Source organism: Microplitis mediator, chromosome 5 (genome assembly GCF_029852145.1).
Source record: "Microplitis mediator isolate UGA2020A chromosome 5, iyMicMedi2.1, whole genome shotgun sequence".
NCBI classification, from domain to species: domain Eukaryota; kingdom Metazoa; phylum Arthropoda; class Insecta; order Hymenoptera; family Braconidae; genus Microplitis; species Microplitis mediator.
This window is the reverse complement of record NC_079973.1, coordinates 25,358,050-25,375,272: the sequence shown is the minus strand read 5'-3', so window position 1 is coordinate 25,375,272 and position 17,223 is coordinate 25,358,050. Positions and strand designations below refer to the sequence as shown.

At 28.9% G+C, this 17,223-nt stretch overlaps 2 protein-coding genes across 2 annotated transcripts; one reads left to right on the top strand and one right to left on the bottom strand.

The window, feature by feature from the left end:
• Positions 1 to 206: 206 nt before the first annotated feature.
• Positions 207 to 2,200, bottom strand: LOC130668586 (splicing factor U2af 38 kDa subunit-like). The gene is made up of 5 exons (XM_057470934.1): positions 2,016 to 2,200; positions 1,830 to 1,917; positions 1,676 to 1,742; positions 687 to 975; positions 207 to 609 (listed from the first exon to the last, which is right to left on the bottom strand). Exons 1-5 carry the CDS (start codon positions 2,057 to 2,059, stop codon positions 369 to 371), a joined length of 729 nt encoding a protein of 242 aa, XP_057326917.1. The 5' UTR covers positions 2,060 to 2,200; the 3' UTR covers positions 207 to 368.
• A 2,220-nt stretch (positions 2,201 to 4,420) lies between these two features.
• On the top strand, positions 4,421 to 16,040 carry LOC130668587 (EF-hand domain-containing protein D2 homolog). Its single transcript, XM_057470935.1, has 4 exons — positions 4,421 to 5,097; positions 14,841 to 14,988; positions 15,137 to 15,271; positions 15,339 to 16,040. Exons 1-4 carry the CDS (start codon positions 4,928 to 4,930, stop codon positions 15,471 to 15,473), a joined length of 588 nt encoding a protein of 195 aa, XP_057326918.1. The 5' UTR covers positions 4,421 to 4,927; the 3' UTR covers positions 15,474 to 16,040.
• The last annotated feature ends 1,183 nt before the right edge of the window (positions 16,041 to 17,223 follow it).

Genomic DNA, 17,223 nt, shown 5'->3' with positions numbered 1-17,223 from the left:
ACTTTCTCAGAAAGTGTCGATCAACTTTGGAAGTATCAACTTTTGCGGGCAACGTGGTGTCCAGATGCGGCTGTAGTTTCACGTCAGTTTCTCTCCAACTTGGCTATCAGGGAACATGCTATAAGTATTTTAGTGTTTTCAGGTAATAACGTTTTCTATATGACTCCAAATGAATAGAAAATTGATTAATTAAAGTATCGACTAGATCTATTTTATACATTTTTATTAGTTTAGTTATCAAGTATTACAATAATTAAAATACAATTCATCACAAAAAAGGTATACTTTATTACTTTCAAATATAAACCTATGTATCTATACATACTGAAAACAATAAATGAAAAAAAATAATAACACATCTATTTAGCTCAATACCTTCCAGAACGTCCGTCTCTCCCTTTATCATCTCTACCCCCCTTGCGCCTCTCTTTTGATCGTGATCGTCGCTCTCGCGATCGTGACCTACGTTTCCGGTCCCGACCTCGCGATTTTGAGCGCGATCGCGACCGTCCTTTGCCGCCCTTCCTACGACTATATAAGTATCGTCTCAGTTCTCGAGAAATGGGTTTCAGGTGCATAAAGTTGCAAAATCCTGATCTAGTACATTCACTAAAAAACATCGAGATCAGAGGTAATAAAAATTTTATTTTATAACAAATTAATTTATTTAAATGCAAACAAATTACCCCATTTCATATTGACGGCAACATGCCTCCCGAAAATCGGTAACTGGTGACAACTCAGCGTAAACAGGCCTGCCTCCAAACCAGCGGTTATTTAAATTGCTAACAGCCTTTTCGGCATCCTCTTCACGACGAAATTTGATATAAACATTACCAACTAAATGATCACCCAAATTATCGCACACGTTCATCTCTTCAATTTCTCCATACTTATCCTCGCATTCAACAAATACATCCTCAAAAAAATTATCATAATGCTCTTGCATTTCTTCATCACTTACATTGGCAACCACTAAAATAAATTTATCATCAACGATTATTACTTTGTATTTCTATTTAACAATAATTAGAAATTTTATGTACCTGAAGATCGGAACGTTTTTTGCCCAACAAAAAAAAAATTGGAAAGTAAAAAATTTACTGGATGACAAGATTTCTGAAATGTTTCTCAAATAAATGTTGGTATGTCAGTCAAAAATCGTAGGCCACTTCCAACCACCAGAACTACCTCTTAAGCAGTCAAATTATAAATTTTTTTTCATTTTCGTTGCATGAAAAACGTTCCGATCTGCAGTTACATGAAATTGTTCCTAATTACAGGCGTTCGAAATTTGAACAATTTCATAATTTCACAAGAATGTACTCAAATTTTATTAAACTTATCTAGTTTTTTAATTGTATTCAACAAATTTTTCCAATTCTAAATACTTTTTGATCTAGTAAACAAATTTTGTAATGTTAAAAATTTCAAAAAATTTAGTATTTCATTTTTAGTGACCCAGCCCTAAAATTCCAAGCTATCTTTTTATAGTTCGCAAAATATTGACATACCCTTATTAAAAGAAGCGATTTAAAGCGAATAGAAAAAAAAATTTTGAACACTTTTCCAAACTAGTCTGAAATTTATGGTGTATTTGAAAAATCGATTTATTGATCATTATAGATTCTAAAAATTTCAAATTACAAATAATTTTAATAATAATAAGACTTACGATGTGAGCCATCTGCACTTTTTGCAGAATTTTGTGGATTAACGTAAAGATTTTGCAGCAAACATGTCTTAAAAAATATATATTTTTTTTTAATTTAAATTCAAACAAATAAACTATGAAAATATAATTAAAAATTTGGCAATTATAATTTTACCTGACTGAATGTTGGTTTATTATGAATTCTTGAGCACCTATCGCCGTGACGACAGGCTCCAATTTTGAAGTAAAACGAGCAGTTAACTCTATAATATTAAAAATATCAAATAAAAAATGTATAGAGATACTTCTTAATTATACTAATTGATATTTGAATTAAAAATTATTATTAAAATACACTTACTTATCTTTTTCGGTACCGAAAATTGACGCGAGATACTCAGCCATGGTTGGAGTATTTTTTAAAAATCGTTGCGGTTATTAACAAGTTATAAATAAACATTAAAAAAAGTTCAACACTGATGCATACAAATAATCTTGCATTGCTTACGCGACGCCAAAATGTCTATTACAACGTATGACATTTCTTTTTGTTAAACAAAATGACAATGATACAAAGAAAAATACCCTAGATTCTGAGAAAACGCTTGGATGGGAACCAAACTTCAGATGGCGCTAGAAGTACAAAAACAAATCAACTTTACGAACTTCTTTATCATCAAAAATACGTATGTAAACATGCGATTTCAACGTATGTAGGTACACATATATGTAATCGTAACATGTAATAATTTTGAATTAAAAGCGCAGGTAGGGATATATGCATGTATGTTTCAGTCAGTACATTGATTTACACTTGCAGCAGGCTGTGATGACTCATCACGAAAGCGAATCTATATTATGACAGACGTATGCCCGCTACTATGTATTTGCTGCAACTGTAATTTGCATATAGTAGAGTTTTAGGTGGGGTAGTACACGAGAAAAACGTTTGAATCATGATTACGGGCGATTTTTATTGATAAAAATTACATCTAGGGTGGTCGTAGACAGACCGTATGAGTCATCTGATCGATTTAATTTTTATTTGCATTACAAATATTTTATTTCTTGCTCTAAATATAAATTTCCAGGCTCAATCGAAAAAACAGTATGTAAATTTCTTAATAAATTTATTTATTTTTCCGAAATTAGTCCGTTTTTTTTTTTTTTATCAAATAATTAATTCCACACGCAGAAAAAAAAAATCTCGACTCAAAGTAAATATTCTTGATTCAAGAAAATTTTTTTTAAAACCTAAATTTTCTCGGATAAAGTAGAAATTTTCTCTGACCAAGACAAATTTTCTTGGCTCAAGAAAATCTTGACTTGGTTCCCGAAAACGTTTGTCTTCGAAAATATTTTCTTGACTTAAGATAAATAATTTTTTTTCTGTGTATTTTTTATTAATTCTTTTAACTAAAAGTGAGTTGAAAAAATTTTCTAAAATTTTTTGAAGGCCTCGGTGATATCCGACAAGTCTTTTAGATGAACGGAGACGTTGCTCGGTAGAAAATAAACAGCAATTAATAAATTAAAAGTATATTTTATTATTTTCCGTATAAAAAAGAAATATTTAATAAAATTTTCATGTAATATATCAATAGTTTTTCAGTCATCGGTCAATTTTTTCGCATTAATTACTAAAATTAAAAATTAAATCAGAAACTCCATAATATTTGCTCGAATTTCACGAACAATAGTGAAGTAAAAATAAAATTTTTCGTAAACTTGTCGATAAAACAAGGACATTGTCCGATAAAAAATAAATTTTTATCACTTATAAAAAGCTGACTAATATAAATCTCACATGTCAAGAGTAGAGATTTTTCTTTATCAGTTATCACCGACTCTCGTTCTCTGCATCATATATGCGTAATATTATTTCAAGAAAAAAATAATAAAGAATAAACCAAATATGACAACAAATGATTCAACGAACGCGACTATGTGACGAAAGCGACCAATTACTGCAACAGCAAGTAGTGTAAATAATTATTTTCAACTAGTACCGTATTACAGTTTTCTCACGCAAACTTCATTTATATTTACATTTATAAATACAATTACTCGGATAAGAGATTTAAAAATAACAATTGTTCTCCTAGTCGTTAAGGATGGTCGCGTGTCCCGATTCGTCATAATTCGACGCAAAACAAACCGCGAAAATATAATTACAGAAAGATTAAAACAATAAACATAAACTTATTTTCTCAAATATACAATTAATGATAATAATAAATAATAACAATCATAAAGTTTAGTCATAAAAAGAAACGTCATGCACCGGAAGATAATAAAAGTTTTATTTTCACACTATAATATTTCACTTAGAAAATTTTTTTTCTATTGAAGGTGTGCATCATCTATACAATCCACCTTTTAAGTTAATTAATTAGTTACTTGCTAATTAATTTGTTTTGAAAACTTGTGGCAATTTTATTTTTATTTTTTACGCGCAACTTTTATGACCCGATAAAAATAATTATTTTATTGATCATTATTTGAATAACAATTGTGAGTATAAATAAATTTTTTATCTCAACTTCAAAGTGCATTTGTACAAAATTCAATTTTGGAGTCGGTAAAAAAAAAATTGACGATTTTTCTTTTAAATCCTAAATTGTGATGAGGAAATGGCAATATTTGAGAAAAAAAAAATTTTTTTTAATTAAAAAAATAAATAATATAGACAACTGTTCCCGAAGAAGGCGCAGGCGCTCCCGTGGGCCGGGAAATTGCGAGCTGGGGAGGTCAGCGTTCAAGCGCCAGCTGAGCAGTCTATTAGTCCACGCGCGATCGTTGCAGTGTAAGCACGTTTATTTGTCATTACACTGCATAAATAAGTCATATATCATAACAAATATACTAATCAGCCGCAATAAATATACAAAATAATTATCCCGGTACTACGAAAGAGGGAAATAAATAAATAATTATTTTCAATTCAGATAAATCGTCAATAAATAATTGATTGATTTTTTATCGCTGGTTTAAATTCGCATCAAGATACGCAAGATTGCCGCGGTAAAAAGTTACAAGAGGTCAAGAGGAGTGACAATCGATACAAAGGTCTCCTCTCGCGTCTGAAGGTCACGGATTCATTAGAATCTGCGCTACAGACTGCTGGGAATTCTCGGGCGACCTTGAGAGCCTGGCCCAGGACCAGGAGGAGAGGGCGTCAGCCGAGATTTAGATAAAGGAGCTGAGCTGGACTCAAGGAGTGTTGGATAGAAGATTCTAATTGAGAATAAAAAAGAGAACCAAATTATCATAATGCCGGCAGACGCGGAGCTCAGCACAATTCTCAGCCGAAGACAGAAAATTAATGAAGACTTGGAAGAAGGCAAAGAAGTTAAAAAACAGTACAAATTTGTCAACGTGTACACCGAATTCCACGAGCTATCACGCCGAGAGATAAAGCAGTACGAGCAGACCTTCAATAGGTATATTTTTTATCTTTCAATATTTATACTCTTACTTAACATTATTTTATGGTTAACAAAATAAAAATATAAACATATAGATTTATATGGTTAAAACATCGATAACTTCCGCACAAGGATACCTGCGCAGGTGTTGTAGATCGAAGGTCGACTATTGCTTTGTATTATTGTTCCATTTAACCCGCTGACTTATTATTGTCTTGAAATTGTTATGGGTATTTTTTTTTCTTTGTAATTTCTTTGGAGCATTGAATTATTGTTCAGCTTCCGGATACGATCCTGCAAATGCATTTACTCTCTCTCCATTCAATTACAATCGTACATAAAAATTTTATTATTCAAAAGTAAAAATTATTTCAGTCTATAATCGACACCGAGAGCTCCACGATCGATAGCTCATTATAAATTCCGAATTAATTATTAATCCATATCAATGTGTTTGTACAGTACATACTTTGCTCACAGCAAAATATGATAGACTAATTTTATGCGCAAACATCCAAATCTATTTTAAAATTTATGAACTAATTTACACTGAATTTAAAAGCTGCTAAAATTTTTACTGACTAAAAGTTTAATTAAATTAAAATTTAAAATGAAATTTTAATAAATAAATCATTATTATTAATTAATTTAAAAATGAAAGCAAATAAATTTAATTGTATATATATGGATTAAAGATGTCAAGGAACGTGTCACACAAGTTTTTCGTATATACTTTCTCTCAATTTGACAAGATAAAAGACACTTAAATATATATACACTGTATCTGATACTGTGGACCCAATTCAGCTTTATGCGAATAAATATATATATAAATAAATCCAACATTTGCTTTTATTTTTTACGTCTGCCCAAATTCGTTGAAAGCTCGTTTACAAAAAATGATGTTTATAATTTACATCCGACTTACACTGATAGAAGGATTTCTTAGCATTTATAAAATGTTTCTTACACTGTAAAAAGAGCGGTGTTAAAATAAAATTACACCGGTGTAGGAGGAGTAATTTACCGGTGTTAAAAATACCGGTGTTAAATCGGGGTAACCGGTGTAAAAGCAGAGTAAAATCGGTGTAAAAGCGGGGTAACCGGTGTAAAAACGGAGTAATATCGGTGTAAAAGCGGGGTAACCGGTGTAAAAGCGGAGTAAAATCGGGGTAACTGGTGTAAAAACGGAGTAATATCGGTGTAAAAGCGGGGTAACTGGTGTAAAAGCGGAGTAAAAGCGGTGTAAAAGCGGGGTAACCGGTGTAAAAACGGAGTAATATCGGTGTAATAGCGGGGTAACCGGTGTAAAAGCAGGGTAAACTGCGTCCGCTTGGAGTATTAACTTTAAAGATTACAAAACACAAAAAATGTCAGTTCTTTATGAAAATTAATAAAAAATATCATTTATTAACAAGTATAGTGATCGAGTAAGTAAAAATATTCACAAAGTAAAATATTTTAACACCAGTAAAGAATATTTACACCGGCAGCGGTGTTATTTTAACACCGGAGAATTTTTTTTAACACCGGTACAGAATATTTACACCGGCAGCGGCGTTTTTTTTACACCGCTTTCGGTGCTGAAATTCAACACCGCCGATTTTAACACCTACACCACTTGGACTTACCCCGGTGATTTTTTACAGTGTAGAAATTATTTCTTAAACATCATTTTTTTGTATTTAACAAATATTTTTTACTATTTAAAAAATGATTTCTTAATAGTTTAGAAATCATTTTTTGAATAGTAAGAAATATTTGTTCAATACAAAACAATGATGTTTAAGAAATGGTTTCTTAAATCCTAAGAAATCCTTCTATCAGTATAATTACATCTAAATTTACAAATCCTTAACTAAACAACTAGTCCCTTTGCTCATTAAACCGTCCGATGATAATACAAGAGTTTATATTAACTATTGCCCAAACTTTCTATATAATAACTATGGAGGAATATAAGCGCGCGCTGCTATGGATATATACAATTGTTCGTTAAATAGTTATTATGTTTACTTATTTATGTACAGTTCTATTTATATGAATTACTGTTCTCATACAAATAACCCATAACTCGTTCATTGTAACGGTCGGAAAATAAAACCGATTAAAATTATTTTCACAAAACATCCCGTTTAACTTTATTCAACTGGAACACCAATAAGAATTTATGTATTATCTCAACTGAGATCTTTCGCTCAGTTTTTATTATTGAGTGTTTGATAACTCAACGTACATAACTTATATATGTATTATATAAAATTCAATTAAGATATCAAGTGGAAATTTAATCTTGATATTAAAATAATCAATCGTATTAAATCCACTGATACATTGTAAAAATTACGGAGTGAATATAGATTTTATTTCGACTCAAATTCACTCCGCACTCGGGAGTTTTTTTCAGCGGAGTGATTTCGGAGTGGATTCTATTTCAATCCGCATTAACTCATATTCGACGTTTTAATGTTAAAATAAATTCTCTTTGGAGTGCATTTCACTCCGCATTCAATCGCGTTCACTTTGAAAATTTTTTGAAGCGTAACCCAAATAAATAATAAATTTTGATTATTTTATTTTAAATAAATAAAAAAAAATAAAGTAATTTCAGATGTCGAATTTATGTCAAATTCTATTAATAAATATATAATATCTCTATTTTAAATCTGCATACTAAATTCCGTGGGCGGTCAATAACCTGGACTTCTAGAAATACTTCAAACTCTGATGACTCAGAAATATTTAAATAATTAATCTCATTCTACTAAAATTTACAGAACTTTTGCACTAATTTCGATCAATACGTCCCTTTAATTATAGAAATATCCATTCAGAAAATTACAGAGAATTTTATATACATAATGTATATATTTGAAGCTTATAACTGAAAAAAATCTAAAGCGAAATGTGCAGGAAACACCTGGCTGCTAAAAATTTAGCTCATTGTTAAAGGTTTACTGTACACTAGTCGTAAAATTCCTAAAAATCTACCTGACCAGCATGAGCATATTTTTCGAGAATGCATTGTTGAACCCACCATCGTCCAAGCCTACAATTTACATCTTAAATCTTAAAATATCCTCAGCTAGCAGTAAAAAAAAATTACCCGAATAAAATCCAAGATACGAAGAAAGTTCTAGCAACTTTAAGTGTCCAGACCGTAACAAAACAATAACTGCAGTCATGGCTTGTAGTTGTAGTTAAAAAATAACTTTATTATCTTCAATAAATGTGATATTTAATACTTACAGTTGAGTACTTGCATTAGCATTTATAAATGTATAAATATATATATATATATGTGTAATAAAAATTATAACTGCATTGTAACTCTTAGTAATGTGACGCATTTGAGATTCATAACATAAAACTATCATATTGCTGGTATCATATGACAGATTAACACCTTCACTCTCAGTATTACGTATATAAGTACAGAGTCACAGAGTCTGTACTCTATTCTACTCAACTAGACAACGCGCATTATTATTATTAAGATATACATATATGTATACCTGTCGTTATTAATCATTTTTCGACACCCACTCGTTTTAAAAAAAAAACTCTGTAATTAATTCTCACCATTCTAGTTTTCATGGCCACTAATATATTAATTGCTCGATGACTACTTAACATCAATTATCATTTTGTTTAAATTTAATCTCTCTAATAATTTAAAAATTCTACGCGCCAACTTGAGCTAAGAAAATAAAGCTAAAAATATTGTTCGATAAATAAATAAGGCGTGAAATTAACTGATTGATGTAAAACCGCGGCAATGATTAGTGACAACAGTTTAGTTTGTGTTAACAAGATCTATAACTCGGCTGACTGGCTCCCTGACCTCGGCGACCAACGATCCGGGCGCTTCCTGGTCCGTTTAATTAAAATACTGCAATCAGGTCGTTCCCCTTGTTTGCCCTGATTTTTAAACATGACGTCTGACTTCCCTTCTCATCGAATTGTCACACGTACATAATATATATATATATATATATATATTTATATATATATTAAACAATAAATGTGATTGTCACATATTTATATGAGCAATAAAAAAATTATTAATATTTTTTTACTTTATTTAAATAATTAATTTGACAGAATGATCTCAATCTCAATTAATTATTCAAAGCATGAGTTCGCTCCGTTATAAGACCGAGTTATGCATTTAGAATAGTAAATATTGTTTGAAAATTTTATTAATAATAATTGTTACGCCGAAGTAATTATAGAACTTTTTTTCCTCATTTAATTTGGTGGAAGTTAAGTATAAATTTAAAAATAGCGGAAGTTATTTTAGAATAAAATGCATTATAATAGTATCATGTTTACCTCCACGACGAAGATCTCCTGCCGCGAGCTTATGGAAAATTTTTGAACCTATATATATATATATATATATATACAATCCCGTCCTGCGATATATTTGTGCGTGTAATAGTATACGAGCTAAATTCGGTCATCCAGAATTAACTTGACCGCGATTAATAATAATAAACATTTAATAAACTTCTGTGAGCAATAGTGTAACGACTACAATAAATTTTAATCGATATGATAAATTAACTTAGTCACGTATTGTCATATTACATTAGTGCCGATAATTGATAATTAATATGACTGATATTAAAACCTATTGTACCTAGTGTTAATGAATTAATCCGATAAAATCCATTAAAGTAATTAAAAAAATGATAAATTGTTATTTCAATGACTTTCCTCGCATTCATAAACATGAAGTAACTCTCGTTTTTGCTTTCTATTCATGAGTTTTGTCAGCGCAGAGAGCAACGTGAATTAAATGCTAATGACAAATGAAAGTACGCATGTATAAAATATATCTCTTATCTCGTCATCCGTCGACGTAAATATAAATATATATAAAGATGTTCGGAGTATGTACATACAATCAATCGATAAATTGACAACGGAGTAAATGATAAACTGAGTAACCGGAAACGATCAAAACTTACACATTAATTCCATTAACGTTAACGGTATAAATAAAACCAGTAATCCTAGATTCCATGCGCTTTTGTCTGCAATTTTCTGTCAATTTACTGACTCTAGTCAAGCAAGTCGATAAACAATAGACAATATAAAGTAATGCTGCGAATAACAATAAAACTAAGTGCCCTATTTGCATTTATGGTCTTAGAAAAAAAATATATATGCAGTACAATTAAAATTGAAAAAAAATTTGTGGCCTTTTAGTGCTGCGGTGGCCATAAATTTAATTTCGACAGTAAACATATATAATTTTATGTATTTATAATACGCTTTTTTACGATTTTATTACCATAATTGTTGACCTGAAGGACAAAGTGTAATTGTCAATAAAATGAAAAAATTTACTAACTATAGTTTTACTATTCAAACTTTTGGCTTAAAAATTTTCTCTTCCCACTGTCGAGTTTATATGCAGCGTTATAGATAATATATAATTTACATTATGTCTATATATAAAATAAACGGTGAAAAAATAAAAAAAGAAAATTCTTTCTCTACTTTCTTGGGTGTAGGTGAGATCACATTCGCTTTATATGCATTCTGTCTATTGTCTTTTCCGGGGATATCATGTATCGTATTCATATTTCCTTTTTTAGAACTACGCTTCGAGGGATTTTTATAGACTCGCATCTCGCGTGCTCCATAAACTAATTAAAAACTATGTGCAACTATTTGAATTCAGAGCTAAAAGAGAAATGGCTAAATTGAAAAAAAAGAAAAAAAACAATGAAATTCAGTCCAACTATTGTTTACTTTTAATGAAATATCGAAATCCAATAAATTTATATTTAATATTAAGTAAATAAAAATATCGAGTTTGTAGAATCTGAATTATTTTATACAACACGGAAATAGATAATAGATTAAATAGAGTGTTCGGGCATAATATTGAATAATTTGTATGCTGAGTAAATTATTATTAAATCAACACGTTGGATGTTCGTGAATTAGTCATCGGTTGAGTGGTAAAATTGTAATTTTAAATAAATTACGGGTACATATTTTTTTCTTAACCACATAATAACGGAAGTAATTGTACGTTTTCACTTTTATTATTATATAGTGAAATTTTTTAAGATTTAACAATGATGATGCGCTAGTTTATTACACACGATTGATAATCGAAAGTTTAATTATAAAAATCATCTAGTGAATCTCATTTTCGATCCTCTTTCATCCCCTTATATGGCATCGCGTAGAAAATAACGTTTAAAATTTTTTCTAATAATCATCACACCAGAAATTTTTCAATTTTATGGATACAATTATTAACTTCCGCGCATTTATTTAATTTTCATCGATTATCATTTCCACTAATTTTTTTTGTAATCTTATAAATTTTTTTATTTCAGAAAATTTTCAGGCTCCCATACGAAAAAAATATATATCCGGATATATCCGGGCAAATCTGGAATATGTCGCATATATGCAACATATATATAAATATATGTCTCATATATGCAGATTTGCCCGGATGTATCCGGATATATATTTTTGTCGTATGGGCTAATTATAGTCTTTAGTTAATTAACTTCTATTTTCGTAAAAAAAAAATTAATTACTTAAATCTTTACTTCTTGTAACATAAGAAGTTTACCTACGAAACAACGTCACAGAATTCACCTTGACCGAGTTCTGAGAGTATCAACATAAAATCTATAACTTGCACGAGATTCGCTCTTACTCCTAATTCTTTTACAATCAATATACTATCTCTTAAAAATACACGACGTAATTACCGACTTTACTGAATTTAATTTTCATATAAAGAATTACATCTATTTGAAAAAATATTAACATTTATTTTTTTAAATTTATCAGCTGATAAAAATTAATCCGCCGACATTTACAGCCGCAGTAACTAGTCCAAATAATAAAATCAATATTGCGTGACCGCTAATACGCGTATCAGTAATTATCGCTCTACATATTTAAAAAAAAAAACTTATTAAAGTTATATGTACGTGTACTTCTTAAAAGAGCTAGACTAGTTAATATAATTTTAAGTTCAAATTAATTAAAAAAAAAATGATTTTCCCGTTAAATAATTTCCTGTGTATGCACTACAAGAAAAGTCGAAGGAAAATCAATGCACGCGATGGTATTTCAAGGCTCCTAAGCTTATCGACTGCCTTCTTGCCATTCAACTATAATATCTATGCCGAGACCTTTTATTTACCACGTTCGCCGTGATGCACTTTGTTTATTATTATCTTAATAACCTTTCGAATTAAATTCCCATCTATAATTTGAATAAAAAAAAAAAATAATAAAACAAAAAGAATGAAAGAAAGGAAAAAAGTTCATTATAAAATCTATGTAATCTGTGTTTTACCCAACGTGATAAGATAAATAAATATTTAACTCAACTAGAATGATTTGTAGATTATCTAGTGAAATATTCAAACATAATAAAAAAATTTTGATATTTATAACCAAAGACATGATACTGAAGTTAGCCGACGTCTAATAATTTTTTGATTTTTTTTATAAACGATAAATTATAAAAAAAAAAAACATTTAAAAAAATTGCACTTATATTTTTTGAAATTTTCTACAAGTGCATATTTTTAGATTTTTTTTTTTGTAATTAATTCGTTAAAAAAACAAAATCCAAAAATTTTTAATTGTCTGCTAACTTCAGGATCATCCAGACAGTTATCGATATTTAAATTTAAATTTATTTTCATTGGAAAATCGTAGATTACAATAAAAAATTTTAATTGCCTAAAATATTTATCATCTTTTGATTTCAAAATAAAATAAAAAATTTTGACTATAATTTATCAGAGGATTTTCTTTAAAAAAAAATGTTTAATCGGTAGGTGTTAAATCCGGAAGCTAAAAAGAAATTTATAACTCAACAGCTGCATTCACGGTTCTATACACGTGGGATAAACTTTTCCTGCAGTATTATCGATCACACGTACAAATTACACACACATGCACAAGTATTGATACGACGGTAGCCTACGTTCCACATTTATAAGTCTTATCTATTACTCGGTCAAGTTTATTTAAGGACTAAACCTCAAAACCAAAATTTCACTCAAGTTAATTACGTTTACTACCAAATATTTTACCAGAAAGTTATTAAAAAAATTATGCCTCTGGTCTTCAATATTTACGTCAGCTCCCAGGAAAATGCGCATTTACGTAGAGAATGTTAATTAATTTTTTTTTTCGATAATTCAAATAATAATAAAATATAATACTGCGGGAGATAAAAATTCGTTAGATAACAAATATATCATATTACAGTTGTAAAAGGTGTGGGTTAAAAATAAAAAAAATATGCGTCTGCAAACAGGATTTATGATGCAGTTCATGTTTTAAATTTTTCTAAATAAAGACTCGCGAGGAATAATAAGACGTAATAAAAAGCGGTATACAAATATGTCATTAATCGCTGGTTATTTTCTCGAATCGATCCATCCGCCAGGCAGTTGTCGTAAAACCGCTCAATTAAATATTGATTATAATTTAAAAAAAGAATATTTATATGATTAGCTGATTGTATAAATATTATTTATAATAAAAAATTTAATAATTTATAAATATCTACACAAATCCACTAAGATAAAGTGGCTTTAGAATTCTTGCTGAAGGCAACTGGTTTTGTGCAAAACACGTAAGCAGAATATTAAACGGTTCGAGTACTTGACCATTACTGATGTAGCGTGAGTTACTTGAAAAGCAGTACAATTATTTTTGCAAAATTATCAGTGTCCCGCAGGTCATGGATAAATATTTTAAAATATACTCTATTATTTTTTACTATCACGATCGTCATTCATTTTTTAAAAGTCTGCGGAGTTTCTCACTGTACGTTTTTTTTTAAATTCAAATATTCCCGCCATTTATAAAATAAAAAAAAGCTCTAACTTTTTTACCTGAACTTTTAAATTCAATTTTTTTTTTTCAATGCCGGTGTGACAAAATACTGTTTATAATTTATATGAACTCTAAGTGATGTGAAAAAATATGTATCACGTTTCTTAGTGACAACTGCGTCATATTTTTTTTCTAGCCCGCGAAATATTTCGAAACTTAAGAGTTACTTAAACCTTTTACAGAGACTCTACTTTGTACTATAATACTGTGTACTGTGTACTCACATTGTCGAGTTATTTCGTCATTAACTATCGTTTTAATTCACGTGTGATTGCTCAGGGTTTATTTTTTAATAAAAAAAACTATCAATTTTTTTGCATTACGTCATTTTGATCATTAGTGTTTAGTCTATGCTTCCTCTATATTTATAACTTTCTAATCTAATTTGAGGTTTAGAGACAATGATATGAAGATAATTTCCATCAGTACATTATTTTTAATCTTTAGCTTACAAAGTATCCCCTGAAAATTATTAAAATCAAACGAGGCATTTTTGAATCCGCCTTACATTCAATTATTTTCAAATTTAAGATCTCTTTTGATCTCACAGACCGATTTCGATTCATTTAAATCGCAATTTTTTTTCTTACGATTCCGAAATCTCTTTTGTAAAAAAATTTTGAATTTGTAGTTCAAAATTTTGCCTTTTTTAGCTTCGATTTACATAAAAAAATGAAACCTAAATAGGATGCGGAATTTAAGTCTCTATAGATCTGAATTATTTATTCCCGGAAGGAAAAAGTTTAGTTTTAGCGGCCTGATGATAATCATTACCACATATTATCAGCGGATAACTGCTGTTATAAAATAAAATTATTACGATTATACTTATTATTATTTTTTATTTTTAGATTTGATGACGGACATGACGGATTTCTAGATTTAGCTGAGCTAAAAAGAATGATGGAAGTGTTGGGTGCACCTCAAACTCACTTGGGACTTAAAGCGATGATTAAGGAAGTTGATGAAGATGATGATGGTCGTATTTCTTTCCGCGAAGTGAGCACAATAATTTTTAAATTTTAATATCAAATAAAAAAAACTTGACTCTGTTTTTTAATTATTTTTAAACTCAAATTATTAATTAAATTAATTGCATTTATTGATTACTACCGATATTTAAAAAGATGATTTGAATTTTTTTTAGTTTCTTTTAATTTATCGCAAAGCACGAGCTGGTGAATTGGAACAGGATTCTGGGCTTGGTCAACTAGCGCGACTTACGGAAGTCAATGTTGATGAAGTTGGAGTTAATGGTGCTAAGAATTTCTTCGAAGCAAAGGTAAGATTACGAAATATAAAAGTAATAAAAATGAGAAAATGTTGATTGATTTTTTTTCTAATTTTAGATTGAAGAATTGCGAAAATCGAGTAAATTTGAAAACGAAATACGAATGGAACAAGAAGAAAGAAAACGAGATGAAGAAGAAAAAGCACAAAGACGCGCACAGTTTCGTCAGAAGGCTGCTATTTTTAATAATTAATTTTTAAATTTCAAATTTAATTAATTTACGATAACTACTAAATAAATTCCAGCAAAATTTAATATTTGGTTACAATTTTACCAAAAAATTGTTTTGTTGATTTGATAAATTATATATAAATATATATGAAAAATTAACGTTGATGAATTTAAAAATTTAAAAAATGTTATCGTAAATTTAAATCAGAATTTCACAAAAATATATATAAATGTATATTCGTCTTATAGCTTTTAAGATAAAAATTGTATTTTTTATAGTAGCATTTAATTTGTATATTTTTTCGAGCTACAGTTTATTAACGCACGTTAATTATTATTAATTTTTTACTTGTGTATTATTTATAATATTTTTTTTTCATAAATAATTGAAAGATCTTTTACTAATTTAAATTATTTTTTAAAAAATTATATTAACTCTTCGGTTGTACGCTTCTGTATAATTAATTTGCAATCTCACTTTTAAAATGTACCTACTAAGTGTTTCAATATATCGTCTTGTAAATGTCCAAGAGTCGTGATAAAATATATATATATTTAAATGTATAAATTTGTTGTTCGAATAAAAAAATATATTTAACAGTAATAATTAAAAAATTACTCACTCACAATCAGCTTTCCACCAAAAATTACAGCATCTCAGTTGTCCATCAGTAGACATATTGAAGCTCCATATTATTATTGTCAGTAATCACTACACATACACTCACTATAAATTCAAATCAACACTGAACACATCACTAATTAATAATTAAACAACACTTTTAACACTAACACTTTTTTAAAAATTAATTACGCACTCAACACTTAGGCACCACTGAAATAAACATGATCCTAAAGTCTGTAGACAACTGACAATTTTCAGATTTTTTTTTTTAGATAAATTAAAAATATGCACATGTAAAAAATTAAAAAATCTATGGGTGCAATTTTTTGAAATATTTTTTTCTACAGCTCATCGTTTTGAAAAAAAATCCAAAAATTATCAGATGTCGGCTAACTTCAGTATCATGAGCAAACGACACTTCCGGGCACAAAATTTTAGATTAAAATTAATACTTTTTTTGAGAATAAAAATTAAAAATTTATGGATCAAAGTCATCACTAGGTATTTAGTTGTGATTAAAAATATGAATTATCTTTATAAATGTCAATTAAACTCGTTAAAATAATTAAAATGTACGAGCAAGCGGTGAATGACGATAGCCTGAACTCAACTGCCGCCATTACGTTGCACTCCGCGGATTTAAAATTTCAGAAATTTCTGGTAGTCGCGACTCGATTTGAAATGAATAATTGTTTAGTTAAATCTTTGTCAAATATACTAATTGCCAAAAATTAATGATGAAAAAAATTTTAATAAATATAATAATTGTAATTAATTATATTTAATTTATTAGAATAAACTTACGACGCCCGGAATTTAAAGTTAGCGTCACTATTTGACCGCCATGTTAAATGTTTTTTTATCAGCGATTGGTAATCCTGCGTTTTTTTTTACTTTATTTTATTAATATTAATTTTTATTATTACTAATCACTTTTTAAACACTCACTGTAAATTTAAATCAACACTAAACACATCACTTATTAATAATTAAACACACTATCAACACGAAAATACTTTTCACACTAAAACTTTTTTATTTATTTAAAAAAAAATTAATCACGCACTCAAAACTTACGCACGACACGAAAATCAAAGGCACAAAATTTAATAGTCAAATTAATATGTTTTTTGTGAATGATAAATAA

What these genes read in the sequence shown, in the direction of transcription:
- LOC130668587 (XM_057470935.1), top strand. Translation starts at nt 4,928, where the DNA reads ATGCCGGCAGACGCGGAGCTCAGCACAATTCTCAGCCGAAGACAGAAA. An exon ending in TACGAGCAGACCTTCAATAG is followed by an intron (nt 5,098 to 14,840) that starts GTATATTTTTTA and finishes TTTTATTTTTAG; the next exon opens with ATTTGATGACGGACATGACG. An exon ending in AGAATTTCTTCGAAGCAAAG is followed by an intron (nt 15,272 to 15,338) that starts GTAAGATTACGA and finishes TTCTAATTTTAG; the next exon opens with ATTGAAGAATTGCGAAAATC.
- LOC130668586 (XM_057470934.1), bottom strand. Translation starts at nt 2,059, where the DNA reads ATGGCTGAGTATCTCGCGTCAATTTTCGGTACCGAAAAAGATAA. An exon ending in ATAAACCAACATTCAGTCAG is followed by an intron (nt 1,743 to 1,829) that starts GTAAAATTATAA and finishes ATATTTTTTAAG; the next exon opens with ACATGTTTGCTGCAAAATCT. An exon ending in AAGTGCAGATGGCTCACATC is followed by an intron (nt 976 to 1,675) that starts GTAAGTCTTATT and finishes AATTTATTTTAG; the next exon opens with TGGTTGCCAATGTAAGTGAT.